General features: G+C 41.3%; 1 protein-coding gene across 1 annotated transcript in view; it reads right to left on the bottom strand.

The window, feature by feature from the left end:
- The window catches only part of POLR3A (RNA polymerase III subunit A), a gene marked incomplete at its 3' end in the record, with an annotated part of 47,942 nt that overhangs the window by 22,432 nt on the left and 10,130 nt on the right, over nt 1–15,380 (bottom strand). Inside the window, exons 8-16 of the mRNA XM_082854093.1 lie at nt 15,175–15,311; nt 13,956–14,059; nt 12,995–13,136; nt 10,436–10,576; nt 9,529–9,598; nt 9,002–9,129; nt 8,679–8,817; nt 6,952–7,116; nt 3,862–4,034 (exon numbers count right to left, since the gene is read on the bottom strand). Of these exons, the coding sequence (XP_082710219.1) occupies nt 3,862–4,034; nt 6,952–7,116; nt 8,679–8,817; nt 9,002–9,129; nt 9,529–9,598; nt 10,436–10,576; nt 12,995–13,136; nt 13,956–14,059; nt 15,175–15,311 (1,199 nt within the window). The remainder of the gene's footprint in view (nt 1–3,861; nt 4,035–6,951; nt 7,117–8,678; nt 8,818–9,001; nt 9,130–9,528; nt 9,599–10,435; nt 10,577–12,994; nt 13,137–13,955; nt 14,060–15,174; nt 15,312–15,380) is intronic.

Below are 15,380 nucleotides of genomic sequence, written 5' to 3'. Positions count from 1 at the left end.
AGGATGTCCACTCTCGCCACTATTTTTCAACATAATTTTGGAAGTCCTAGCCACGGCAATCAGAGTAGAAAAAGAAATAAAAGGAATACAAATTGGAAAAGAAGAAATAAAACTGTCACTGTTTGCAGATGACATGATACTATACATACAGAATCCTAAAGATGCCACGGGAAAATGGCTAGAGCTAATCAATGAATTTGGTAAAGTTGTAGGATACAAAATTAATGCACAGAAATCCCTTGCATTCCTATACACTAACAACAAAAGATCAAAAAGAGAAATTAAGGAAACAATCACATTCACCATTGCAGCAAAAAGAATAAAATACCTAGGAATAAACCTACCTAAGGACGTAAAAGACCTGTACTCAGAAAACTATAAGACACTGATGAAAGAAATCAAAGATGACACAAAAAGATGGAAAGATATACCATGTTCTTGGATTGGAAGAATCAATATTGTGAAAATGACTGTACTACCCAAAGCAATCCACAGAGTCAATGCAATCCCTATCAAACTACCAATGGCATTTTTTACAGAACTAGAACAAAAAATCCTAAAATTTGTATGGAGACACAAAAGACCCCGAATAGCCAAAGCAGTCTTGAGGGAAAAAAACAGAGCTGGAGGATTCCGACTCTCTGACTTCAGACTATACTACAAAGTTACAGTAATCAAGACGATATGGTACTGGCACAAAAACAGAAATACAGATCAATGGAACAGGATAGAAAGCCTAGAGATAAACCCACGCACCTATGGTCAACTAATCTATGACAAAGGAGGCAAGGATATACAACGGAGAAAAGACAGTCTCTTCAATAAGTGTTGCTGGGAAAACTGGACAGCTACATGTAAAAGAATGAAATTAGAACACTCCCTAGGACTTCTCTGGTGGCGCAGTGGTTAAGAATCTGCCTGCCAATGCAGGGGACACAGGGTTAATATATGGTCTGGGAAGATCCCACATGCCGCAGAGCAACTAAGCCCGTGCGCCACAACTACCGAGCCTGTGCTCTAGAGCCCGCGAGCCACAACTACTTTGCCGCAACTACTGAAGCCCGTGTGCCTAGAGACCGTGCTCCACAACAAGAGAAGCCACTGCAATGAGAAGCCCATGCACCACAACGAAGAGTAGCCCCTGCTCGATGCAACTCAAGAAAGCGTGCGCACAGCAACAAGGACCCAATGCAGCCAAAAATAAATAAATTAAATAAATGAATTAAAAAAAAAAAAGGAACACTCCCTAACACCATACACAAAAATAAACTCAGAATGGATTAAAGATCTAAATGTAAGAGCGGACACTATAAAACTCTTAGAGGAACATGTAGGAAGAACACTCTATGACATAAATCACAGCAAGATCTTTTTTGACCCACCCCCTAGAGTAATGGAAATAAAAACAAAAACAAACAAATGGGATCTAATGAAACTTAAAAGCTTCTGTACAGCGAAGGAAACCATAAACAAGACTAAAAGACAACTCTCAGAATGGGAGAAAATATTTGCAAACAAAGCAGCTGACAAAGGATTAATCTCCAAAATATATAAGCAGCTCATGCAGCTCAAAATAGAAAAACAAACAACCCACTCAAAAAATGGGCAGAAGACCTAAATAGACATTTCTCCAAAGAAGACATACAGATGGCCAAGACGCACATGAAAAGCTGCTCACCATCACTAATCATGCGAGAAATGCAAATCAAAACTACAATGAGGTATCACCTCACACTGGTCAGAATGGCCATCATCAAAAAATCTACAAACAACAAATGCTGGAGAGGGTGTAGAGAAAAGGGAACCCTCTTGCACTGTTGATGAGATTGTAAATTGATACAGTCACTATGGAGAACAGTATGGAGGTTCCTCAAACAACTAAAAATAGAATTACCATATGACCCAGCAATCCCACTACTGGGCATATACCCTGAGAAAACCATAATTCAAAAAGACACATGCACCCCAATGTTCACTGCAGCACTACTTAGCCAGGTCATGGAAGCAACCTAAATGTCCACTGACAGATGAATGGATAAAGAAGATATGGTACATATATACAATGGAATATTACTCAGCCACAAAAAGAAAAGAAATTTGGTCATTTGTAGAGACGTGGCTGGACCTAGAGACTGTCATACAGAGTGAAGTAAGTCAGAAAGAGAAAAACAAATATCATATGCTAACACATATATATGGAATCTAAAAAAAAAAAAAAGGTCATGAAGAACCTAGGGACAGGACAAGAATAAAGACGCAGACCTACTAGAGAATGGACTTGAGGACACGGGGAGGGGGAAGGGTAAGCTGGGACAAAGTGAGAGAGTGGCATGTATATATATACACTACCAAATGTAAAACCAATAGCTAGTGGGAAGCAGCCGCATAGCACAGGGAGATCAGCTTGGGGCTTTGTGACCACCTAGAGGGGTGGGAATAGGGAGGGTGGGAGAGAGATGAAAGAGGGAGGGGATATGGGGATATATGTATACATATACCTGATTCACTTTGTTATAAAGCAGAAACTAACACACTATCGTAAAGCAATTATACTCTAATAAAGACATTAAAAAAAAATGTGGTACATATATACAATGGAATATTACTCAGCCATTAAAAGGAACAAAATTGGGTCATTTGTAGAGACATGGATGGACCTAGAGACTGTAATGCAGTGTGAAGTAAGTCAGAAAGAGAAAAATATCGTATGTTAACACATATATGTGGAATCTAGAAAGATGGTACAGATGAACCAGTTTGCAAGACAGAAACAGAGACACAGATGCAGAGAACAAACGTATGGACACCAAGGGGGGAAAGCAGTGTGGGGAGCGGTGGAGGTGGGATGAATTGGGAGACTGGGGTTGACATGTATACACTAATATGTATAAAACAGATAACTAATAAAACGAATTTAAAAGAAAAAAAAAAGAATGAGCTAAATGTATGTATAAAATAGATAACTAATAAGGATCTACTGTATAGCACAGGGAACTACTCAATACTCTGTAGTGGCCTACATGGGAGAATAATCTAAAGAAGAGTGGAGATATATACATACATGTATATATAACCGATTCACTTTGCTGTACACCTGCAACTGACACAACATTGTAAATCAACTATACTCTAATAAAAATTAAAAAAAAAAAAAAAAGAATGAGTTAACTGTGAACACCTCACACAACGCCGCTTTCTGTCTGCTTTAAGAAGTTCATTTCATCAGAAAACTTCTTACTGTTCAAAAAACCTTTCTTCTCTGCTTAGGTGAGTTAAAGCTCTGAGCCCCAGGCTACTGGGGAGGCAGAAGAGAGCCAGGCAAAACCCTGGTGCAGGCAGACTGCTGAGCCAGGCTGCTTCAGAGAATATGCAGGACTCTCAGGCAACTGTGACTGTGACATGTGCTGGTCCAGTTCTCAGCTAACCTAGCTCCAAATGTGAGAGGGCAGCACACTGGTATGTGACTCTCAGACAGGAATGATCCACGTCTCTTTCAAAGACCATCCATTCAAAGAACTGTGGTGTCAGTCTCTAGCCACAGGATGCTGGAAACAGGAAGGGCAGAAGCACTGAAGTATCAGGTACAGAAGGGGCCCAAGCGTGATGCTGGAGCAAGAGCAGCACCATGTGGCCAAATGAACAGGCGGCTGTGTTTTCACCACCTAGAACATGAAAGCTGGAAGAGATGCAACGGATCTAAAGGGAGGCCCTCACCGCTTTAGAACACACACAAGCTGCACAGCACGGAGATGGGCTAAAGCCACTTCCTTTTCTTCCCACTCACCTCTGCTCCTTCTCCTCAGGGCCTACAGCGCCACCCAGTGATGAAGTGGCTAAACTGACCAGAAGAGCCAGACTCACCTCCAGGGTCTCCTCAGCAGTGCAGCCAGGCTGCTGCTGCAGCTTGCCTGTGTTCAGGGCTTCAATGTACTCATCACATTTTTTGTAGCCAGCATTCAGCAACTCATACTTGGCCTTCAGCAGGCCTTGGCCAGGTGTGACGTCACCAATCCCAATTGAGAATCCACGGTTAGCTGCAGAATAGTTGCCCGGGAGAGCAGGAAGAGAGAGCCACGGATGTTAGTCAACCTGCTGCACAGAAACAAGTTTATACCTTCAGAGAACTTGTTACAACCCAATTAAACAAAATGTTCCTGTATCAGTCTCTAGGGAGTTACACAACAATGACTAAGACTCACTAACTCCTCTGAGACCTCACAACCTACAGTGATGTCCCAACTAACTACACTGTAAAGCAGACAGCCACTAAATAGTAAAGAGTGCCTGAGAAAGCCAGCTATGGAAAGTGGGCCACCTGATTGCTGGTTCTCAGCATCGCAGAGACCTTTCTGCCCCGATTCTCTCTTTCAGAAATTATTCCGAAATACAGAGACTAAGAAACAAATGTAAACTCCACCTTTGATGGAACTATACAGTAATCCTAACCCTTATATCTGCCTACGAGAGGTTACTGGCTTAGTAGGGTGGGGAAGGGGATGCGTAAAAGTGGCTGCAGAAAGGAGGGCCACGAGTCTGGAAAGTCTCAGAAACAAAATCCTCAGGTTCTGTGGGAGGTAATATAGGTGCTGGAAACAGGGAAACCCAGTGGAAAGTTTGTACAGGCATACCTTGTTTTATTGTGCTTCACAGATATTGTGGTTTTTAAAAAATTGAAGGTTTGTGGCAACCTTGTGTTGAACAAGTCTAAAAGCACAATTTTTCCAACAGCATCTGCTTACTTTGTGTCTCTGTGTCAAATTTCGGTAATGCTCATAATATTTCAAACTTTTTCATTATTATTATATTTTTTATGGTGATCTGTACTGTGACTACTATGACTCACTGAAGGCTCAAATGATTAGCATTTTTTAGTGATAAAGTATTTGTAATTAAGGTATGTACTTTTTTTTTTTTTTTTTTTTTGCGGTACGCCGGCCTCTCACTGTTGTGGCCTCTCCCGTTGCGGAGCACAGGCTCCGGATGCACAGGCTCAGCCGCTATGGCTCACGGGCCCAGCCGCTCCGCAGCATGTGGGATCTTCCCGGACCGGGGCACGAACCCGCGTCCCCTGCATCGGCAGGTGGACTCTCAACCACTGTGCCACCAGGGAAGCCCTGTACATTGTTTTTTAAGACACAATACTATTGCACACTTAACAGACTATAGTATAGTGTAAACAACTTCTGTAACCACTGGGAAACCAAACAGTTCATGTGACTTGCTTCATTGTGGCATTTGCTTTATCGTGGTGGTCTGGAACTGAACCTGCAATGTCTCTGAGGTCTGCCTACAAGAAATAGGCCCCAGATCCTTACGCCTCTGGGAGACAGAGTGATAGAGAAGGTGTATTTGGGGATCAAGAATAGGAAGCCTTAAAAAAAAAAAAAAAATTAAAATAAGGAAAGAAAAAGAAAAGAACTACCAGCAAGGGACTTCCCTGGTGGCGCAGTGGTTAAGAATTCGCCTGCCAATGCAGGGGACAAAGGTTCAAGCCCTGGTCCGGGAAGATCCCACATGCTGCGGAGCAACTAAGCCTGTGAGCCACAACTACTGAGCCTGTGCTCTAGAGCCTGTGAGCCACAACTACTGAGCCCCCGTGCCACAACTACTGAAGCCCATGAGCCTAGAGCCCGTGCTCCACTACAAGAGAAGCCACTGCAATGAGAAGCCCGTTCACCGCATCGAAGAGTAGCCCCTGCTCGCCGCAACTAGAGAAAGTCCACGTGCAGCAATGAAGACCCAATGCAGCCAAAAAAAAAAAAAAGAACTACTGGCAAATAAGAACAATGGTTGGGTTGGAAATTAAATATATGATAGTGAAAAAACTTTTAAAAATCAATAAAGTTGTTAAAATAAAATTGAATCCAGAAACAAAGAAATGGACAACAGGGAAAATGAGAGAATCAGTCCAAGAACTCTAGTAGACGATGAACAGAAATTCAAAAAAGAAAGAACAGAGAAAGTAAAAGGGAGAAAATGATCAGAAAAAGTACAAGAAAATATCCAGAACTGAAAGACACAAGTTGCAGATTAAGAGAGCTTATACAGTGCTCAGCGTGATGAGTGACAACAGACCCATCACAAGGTTGTGTCACTGTGAACTTTCAGAATGCCAGAAACAAAGAGGAGTCTCAAAGCTTCCAGAATAAAAAGACAATTCAGGATAAACAACAAGGTCCTAATGTGTCTAGCACAGGGAACTATATTTAATATCCTGTGATAAATCATAATGAAAAAGAACGTTAAAAAAATAGATGTGTAGAACTGAGTCACTGTGCTGTACAGCAGAGACTGGCACAACGTTGTAAATCCCCTATTGCTTCAATTAAAAAAAAAAAGACAATTCAAATATAAAAATTGGGGAATAAGAACAGAAATACACTTTACAACAACCCTTAAAGCTACAACAGAGTAGAGCAATCCCTTCAAAATTCTCAGGGAAAATAATCTTCAGTCTAGAATTCTACACCCAGCCAAAGAGTCAAGTATAAGAGTAGACTAAAGATGTTTTTTGGGCATGCAAAAAATCTCCTGGCCTGTGGTATGTTCAAAGCATAAGCAAGTAAAGGTAATAGAATAGTGCAAGGATCGTAGAGAAATACTGAGTAACCCTGTAGGGCTGAACCGTGGAAGACCCAGAGGGTGATAGTCTTGCACAGGTACCTTGGAAGCAGCCCATGAAGGGCCCCTTATGTAACAATCCTATCTGATGGGCGTTAGGGAGCTACTGTAGCTTTTGAGAAGAGAACTGAAAAGCAAATTCAAATCTGCAGCCAAACTAGTCAGTACCAAGTTAATTTCATTAAGAAAAGCATAAATAGTTTAGCCTGGAACAAGTATCCTTTCCTTTGTGTGTGTGTATGTGTGTGCGGCAGGGGGATGACACAGTAAAAGAAACCCCCGAAACACCAATGACTCCTATCAATAAAACGAGGATGCTGAGATACTCACACAGGTAGACGGGGGCCAGCCTGGCGAGCCGTGACATCGCATCGGCAGCTTCGTTCTGCCCCCAGTCTCGCAGCAAAATGTAAAAAATATTGTTCTTGGATCCTGATCCCAGCGTTCCTTTGTCCATGCTGCCAGTCATCAGCTCGCTGTTCTGGATAGTGACGTCTGCAAGGAAACAACGATCATGGACTTACACAGACAATTATTACTTTGCCTCATTCCAAAAGGAATTTGAGGCAGTTGAGAAAATGTGTTCTCGCATTAAAAGTTAAAGCAGAACAAATAGGCTCTTAAAGAAAACCTTTTTTGAGGAAAAAAAAGAGAAATCTGGGAACTTCTGAAAAGCATGAAAGGTCTAGTTAGTTACCCTATAGTCCTAACTCTGAAAGGTACTAGTTGACACTCATTGTCCTTATCTGTGAACTGTGGATGACAGTATCAAGCTCTTGCCATCTTGATGTCATGGGGATGTTTTGAGCATCAACTCAATCATGTACAACGAAGTGTTGTTTATAAAGCACTTTGGTATTTACCTAAGACACTGAAGACTAACAGTGGCACCATCATGAAAAGCCTAAACCACAAAATGAAATTTGTATCTAGAAACAAACAAAACATAATCTAAAACAAGAAGCCAAAATACGTTAAAGACCAGAGAGTATATTTTCAATAGAATGGTTATAAACCTGGGGAAAAAATATCAGTGCCCTTCAAAACATTTATTCTTCATCATGAGACAGCAGAAAACCCTTGACCCTCAGAGAGACTCTGCGGTTCAGTTCTTTAGCACAGAGCTCTGCAGATCCACTTCTCGTCACTAGGCCTTGCTAGCAAAACCCATTCTAAATCAGTGCTACTCAAAGCAGCCTGCTGGGGAACTGCCTGTTAGCAGCCTGGGACCCAGAAAGTAAATGCTGCCTGAACGGCATTGGTGTGTGGACCACCCTTTGGGCTGAATCAGTCTAGGGGACTCAGATGGCTCGCATTTAAATCCTCTCACTGTGAGAGTAGCATTAACATATATACACTACCAAACGTGAAATGGATAGCTAGTGGGAAGCAGCTGCATAGCACAGGGAGATCAGCTCAGTGCTTTGTGACCACCTAGAGGGGTGGGATAGGGAGGGCGGGAGGGAGGCTCAAGAGGGAGGAGCTATGGGGATATATGTATACATTCAGCTGATTCACTTTGTTGTACAGTAGAAACTAACACATTGTAAAGCAATTACACTCCAATAAAGATATTAAAAAATAAATAAGTAAATAAATAAATCCTCTCACTGTTACACCTGATCTTCATGTTATCAAAACATCCATTGACCAGGTGAGGCAGGTTAAAAAAATTAGCCTCTTCAGTTATACTTTTTAGTCACACTTTTAGGCAATGAACATGTTTTTAGATATAAAATAGTAAATTAAATGCCTTAAATAACGAGACCTTTGTACGGCAAAAAAAACACAACAAAAAAAGGAAGAGAAAAGAATTTGCATTAATTGGTAGAAAAGAGTCTCAACTGAGACAAAACACGAGAAGAACATTCTAATCCTTGGGTTGGTCATGCGTCTACACGATCTCTACCTTTTAGAGAAACACCACCTGCATTTCCCTGAAGAACAAAGTTCCTGCCTAAGGCTATAGAGAAACTTGGGATTTGCAGGCTAAGCGAAGGTAACTGTTGGCCACTTGCTTTCTTGACCCCCGGCCCCACCCCGTTGCTTTAACTCACAGGAATCGTTGACGCAGAGGTCTTCTCCTTTGCCACAGTACTGCTTGCCCTTGGTTCGGAGGTTGGCCCTCACTGGATTGTCATCGCTAGGTCTGAGGATGACGCTGAAGATCTGCTTTCCCGTCCACAGGGTGACAGGCTGAAGGAGGAAAGAAGCCAGAGCATCGGAGGGCTGAGCCTGGTCTCAACCACCCTTCATGCAAATGAGGCAAGATGGTACAGTGGTCACACACCAACCGAGCAGCAGCAGCATGCGTACACTAAGGCCACTGGTGCGTCCACACAGCCACACACACACACACACACACAGCTCCTGCACAAACCTTTAATATTGTAGGGGGTGGGAGGCGAACTTTAATTTTCTCATCCTTGCCCACCAGTATTGAAGCAATGATCTGGCAAGCCTTGGCTCGGTCAAAGAAAGTGTCCTTAAGAGTGAGGAGATAGGCACCTGAGGAAAGAAAAGCAACGAAATTGTGAGAAAAATCATAAGGTTTCAATTTTAAAATAAACGTGGACTATTACTAAAAGAGTGAGTTAACAGTAAAACACAGCTGCTTCTTGGCTTTCTCCTCCAACTAGAATCCAACCTCCACAGGGAAAGCGACTTTGTTTGATTGGCCGCCATGGCCCCAGCACTTAGAAAATAAAACTGTCCTGCGTATGGCAGGAGTTCACTAAATAACCCACCAATGCAAAACATCTCAAGTAGGTTCACAATCACACTTAGTAAACAAACAACAGAATTAAACACAGGCAATGAAACAGCTTTTCAAGTGGACACATGAACACGGTGAATGAGAATCCTCGTGTTCCAAAGTCTCCTTTCAAGTGAATTCCACAAACCCACCTGTCAGAAAATCCTGAATAGCAGCAATTAGTGGTTCTCCATTCCTTGGGGTTACAAGATTTGCTTTAGTCTGAAGGAAAAAGGAACCCAGTAAGTTAGCCATCCTTGGATGCATGATGCAGCCCCAAAGACCTGCACCACAAAGACTCTGAACTGTTATGAAAAAATGAAGAGTAGCAGGAAGAAGAGGCTGAGCACTGGAAGCTAGGGTCCTTAACTGCAGCTTTGTCACTAACTTCCGTCCCTTAATCTGTCAAGGGGAGAGAAAAATTACCAGCGAGACTGACCTCAGAGGTTCCTGCACTCAAATACTGCATGAAGTAGTTTTGAGTTTCTATAAAGAACACTTCGGGTATAAGATGTTATTGTAATTAACAAATGCTCTCCTCCAAAGAAAATTTACTTCTGTGAATGAATGATGAGTAGCACTGTGTTATGTCTGAAGTCAGTCAATTCCACACTCTACAATGATGGCAGAATTGTCGAATTTCTCTTGCGTCAGACATTAAGTTTGAACAACAGGATTTTAATTAAAATGTAATGAGTGCCCACAGTGGCAAAAATGGGTGCTACTTGTTCAGTGCATTATTAACCAATTTAAAGAAGGTTCTGTGCATCAAAGTGCATTTGCTCAAATCTTTTAACTGAGGTGTCACTGACCATGAGAGCCAACAGTCAAGTTTCTGCTATACCCTTCTCTTACCCTTTCATAACTGGCGCTCATGTATATCTACTCTCCTAGGAACCCACATTACAGGTCAGAAGACACCCACTCCGCTCAACTCCCCACCTATCAGAGAAACTAACTCCCTTATATACTGCAGGGTGTTTGCAAACAGCACAGGCTCCCCTTTCCCTCCTTTTAAGGCGCTTTTCCTCAGAAGCCGGGCTGCACCACCCTACGTACCCCCATGAGAACAAGGGCTTCTGCTTTAGCTTCTTCTGTTTGAGGAAGATGAAGGTTCATTTCATCACCATCAAAATCCGCGTTGTAGGGTGTACAGACACACTCATTAAATCTGAAGGTGCGGTGGGGTTTGACCCTGGCCTGTGGAATACAAAAACAAACCAGGAGAAGGACTTAAGTCATTTATCTAAAACCTTCTTGGTGCCCATACGTTTGTTCTCTAGGTTCCACATATATGCGTTAATGTACGATATCTGTTTTTCTCTTTCTGACTTATGGACACTGTATGGACACCAAGGGGGGAAAGCGGAGGGGGTGGGTGGTGGTGGTGTGATGAATTGGGAGATTGGGATTGACATGTATACACTAATATGTATAAAATGGATAACTAATAAGAACCTGCTGTATAAAAAAATAAATAAAATAAAATTCAAATAAAATAAAAAAATAAAAATAAAAGCTTCTTAGTTTCAACATAAAAAAAATGGCTTCCTGGAGAACTGGACACTTTACATTTAAGGAAGTAAATTTCCTGTATGTTCTGGCAAGTAACATGTCACTTGTGGTCTCATTCAAGTAGCTTTATTAGATCAAAACAACACAATGAATTTGCTTTAATACTATGAGGCAAACACCAACACAGAAGCCATGAGAAAGGGCTTCCCACTGGCCAATGATGTCACAATTTGCTATTAAAAGGTTAACGGCAGAAACTGAACAAAACACACTGACTAAATAAAAACTCATGATGACACCGAAAAAAAGGAAAGCCAAAACAAACAAAACCCCCAAACCAACCTAGCTGGAAGAAACTGAGCACCGAAGTTTTATGCCCTAAACTGACAAAAAAGGAAAAAGAATTAGACGCTTCTTCTGCCTTTCCTTTATGAATTCTATTTTTTGGGTAAGTAAATAGCCCTAATTAACAAGGGGAAATTATTAATTACAAGAGTGGTAGGTATTAAATGTGAAAGGAATGTTAAATTAGAAAATCACTGTTTTGTGACCCAATGAAATAATGTAGGCAATGATCATAAATGGAAGAGATCATTAGAGAAAAGGCTAATAAGGGACATTTCAAGAGAGGCACCAGGCTGAAGCATCTGAATCCCTAACCTTCTCAGCATAACTAAAGTGGGCCAGCCAGACAACATGTGTCTCCTGAAATATGGCAAGAGGAAGCAGCCAGCACCACCTATGAGTTATTTTGGCCAAAAAGTTGAACCTGAATCTGATCATCCTTTGAGAGCTAATTTCCAGTCTACAGGAATAAAATGAAGCATGAAGGAACCCTTACACCACACACAGGCAGACAAACAGAGAACATGCGACATTCTTCAGGACAAATGACCTGTTTTTTTCCAACAATGACACTGAAATTAAAAGAAGGAGGTGGGACATTACCAGATCAATAGAGGCTTCAGACATGTATCAGCTAAACGTAATGTGTAGACTTTGCATCTTGATTTGAACAAACTAGTTGCAAAAAGATTCTGAGACACTTGGGGAAATCTGACTATGGACAGGGTACTAGACAACACCCAGGAATGACTTCATTTTGTGAGGTGTGACACTGGCACTATAATTACGGGTGTCTTGCAGAAGTAAACTGAATACACATGGAAAAAAGACATGGCATCTGGGTTCACAAAGAAAAAAGAGAGAGAAAACTAGTGTGGCAAAATCTTGAAAATTACTGACTACAGAGGATGGGACTGTGAGTTCATCATAGTACTCTTTCTATTTTTGTATATATTTAATAATTTTCAAACAAAAATATTTCTATGCTAAAATGCCCCAAAGACAAGCGAAAGTTTCCAGAAAGGGAAGGCTTCTGTTTGCCTCCTAGATCTCAATAATCATAATTCCATAATCATAAACTGCATCTTTGGTATTTCCACCACTGAGCAAAAAGATTGATGTAATGTTTTCACAAACTACTAAAAAAAGGAATCTAGAAAAACACTACCTTAGGAGCCTGTTTAAACACTGTGTGCAAATGCTCAGGATTTAATGGCTTTGCAGACAGGAGAATTTATGAATATTCAACAAATTAAAGTTGCATCTTGTTTCCATTTTAAATCTCCAAAAAAGGAACTGCTGCTGTTGCAAAAAGTAAACCACCCCAAAAAATATGGTTCAAGGTCTTAGTTGGAGGACTACTGCAAAGAGAAATCCTGTAAGCTTTTTAGTGCCTTAGTTAATATGCTATTGTAAATCAAGTCAATTTTCTGCCATATCTATTTTACATAACTTTGTGCACACACATATATGTATATATGTTGTTTGCAAGTGAAATCACGGTAGTCACTTTCACACTAATTTTCAATTAGTTCCTGTTTTACTGTTGTATAAATAGTATGTTACAACTATTAAAAACATTGAAGGGAAGTTTGAAATTTAAGAGTTTCACTCAAACTAAAAAACGAGAGAAGAGGAAAACCAAGAGTTATGAAAATTTGAGATTACTGGCAACTTCAATTTTAGAAGTCTGGAATTTAGCATGGCACACACAGCAAAGTTCCACCCAACAGAAATAAAAACCAGTCTCATGCTCACCAGATGCGCCATAATGCTCAATTTGTGCAGCGAAGGCTGCCGATTGAACAGAACCACGTCTCCATCTATGAGGTGTCTCTCCACAATGTCCCCATACTTGAGCTCCTGAGCCATCTTTTCTCTGTTTCCGTATTTCAAAAACCTTAACATACAATAATAGACATAATCTGTGAGAACAAAGTTTCCTCAGCAAGTTTCTCCCTCTGCATATCAGGATTCAGTCTCTAAAATGATCACATTTCATTGTATTTAAGGTGCCTCCATATGCCATTAATTAAACTACAACAACAACAATAAAATTTTATTTTATTTTATTTTTTTGGCTGAGCCGCATGGCTCGTGGGATCTTAGTTCCCTGACCAGGGATCAAACCCTGGCCCCCAGCAGTGAAAGCGCTGAGCCCTAATCACTGGACCCGCAGGGAATTCCCTAAACTACAACAAACTGCTTGTAAGAGCTATCTTAATTTTAGAAACGTCAAGAAATGATAAAAGCATGTCTTGGAATCACAGAAATAGAGTAATAAACCAGCTTCTCCCACACGGCCCTGGTGATATGTCTGAATCTCATGAGATAAAATGGCACTGGTGATCAGCTCATCTCACTGTGAAAAGCCAGGACGGGCAAAATGCATGTCTCCTGGGTCATGAGCGCACTGAGGTAACCCCAGGGCGCCCAGGTGACATAGAAAATGATCTGCTTTCATATCCCAATGCATTCTGTCTTTCTAGATCCAATAACATTAAATGCTATGGAATAAATGAACACTGTACGTACATTCAACAAGCCAAGCAGAGCAAACGAGCAAGGTACCTAGGCTCACTGCAATTTAAATAGATATTTTCCACGTGCTACAATATCACAACAATTGTACTTTGGAGTGCATTCTGTGCTAAGTATGGTGACAGTAAGCTTGGTCATGAGAAGACAGTTACATCCAACCAGATCGGGAAAGCATTACCTTTTCATTTGCATGTGTCTCTGCTGAATGAAATTGGCTCCTGGGTGAACTTCAGGGCCATTTCGAACCAGCTTCCTCAAAAAGTTGATGTTTGCCTTGTTCACCTGGCGGACCACATTAGAAAGCAGAATGAGACACTGTTAATTCTAGAAGCTAGCACACTATACTGAACTGGATCTCAGTCGTTACTTTCCTTATCTTGTCCTAGGAGAAAGAGAGGCACCTGCAGGCACCCTGCTGCCAGGGTCTTGAGTGTAAGGACAACAACGGGATGGTACCAGGTTCAAGTCTGAACTTGGTCACTCACTTGCTGGGTGACAGGGCCAAGGCCTTTACCGGCCTTTGGTTTCCCTAGTGGTTCAACGAGTGGACTGGAATGATCTATAGGGACCTTCCAGCATTCTGTAATCCTAAAAACAGGTGGCAGCTTCATCTGCAATGATTTTCCATGGGCTTCTAAGGTTTAAAAGTTGTGACACCAGCACCATACGCCCTGGTCTGTACGGCCATGTCCTGTAGCCTCTTGGACAACAGTCTCATGGGACACCACTTCAGAGCAGGAAACTCTGGATCATCAGTAACTCAACTGAGGACACTTTCTACACAAGCTTAACCAGAAGCCTCTGTGGTTTGGGCTAATTATGACTCTCAAGGGCAAAGCCAAGGGCAATCAACAGCCTCCTGTTACCAGGCCTTTCGATTATCTACACCTCGGTTAAAAAAAAAATACTGTAAATACCAGTTTACACTCATGATGAATAAGAATTGAGTGTAAAGCAGTACAGCCTTTCTGGTTATGCATCAATAGCCTTAAAATATTCAAAGTCTTTGATTCACTGATTCTAATGTTTTAAAAATAATAACTATCCCAAGAAAATTAACTGGTGTTGTGTTTATCATAAGTTACTTTAACACCTGAGGTATGAACTAAGACAGATGTTAAAGATGATATTATTTGGAAAAAAAGAAGTTGCAGACTTGTCTGTTCAATGTATATCTGAGTATATATACATAAAGGCAGACACAACTGTGGCTGTACGTGTTGTAGATATTACACGTCGTGACATATGTATGAAGCAAACTGGAAAGATAAACACACATGCCAAACTGTGGGTCGGGTGGGTTACTGGGGATTTTCCACTGTCTGTTGTTTGGAATCTCAGAACATGACACAAAAGACTGGATTCAGACAAAATATTGAGCAACTCAATGTACTTACCTTCTCAGGGAAAGTTAGAATTTTGGCCACGTGAACTGGCACAGCTACCTCATCAATTCGGAGGTTGGGGTCAGGTGAGATGACTGTTCTGCCAGAAAAATCCACTCTTTTTCCTGAGAGATTGCCTCTAAATCGACCTAAATAAATAAAAATATATCACAGGCCTCCAAGGTACAACGTGTGCTGTTGGGGGCAATGTGACCAGA

The sequence above is a fragment of the Leucopleurus acutus genome (assembly GCF_964270905.1).
Source record: "Leucopleurus acutus genome assembly, chromosome: 14".
Taxonomy (NCBI): Eukaryota; Metazoa; Chordata; class Mammalia; order Artiodactyla; family Delphinidae; genus Leucopleurus; species Leucopleurus acutus.
The sequence above is the reverse complement of the archived record's forward strand: the minus strand, read 5'-3'. Positions and strand labels throughout refer to the sequence as shown.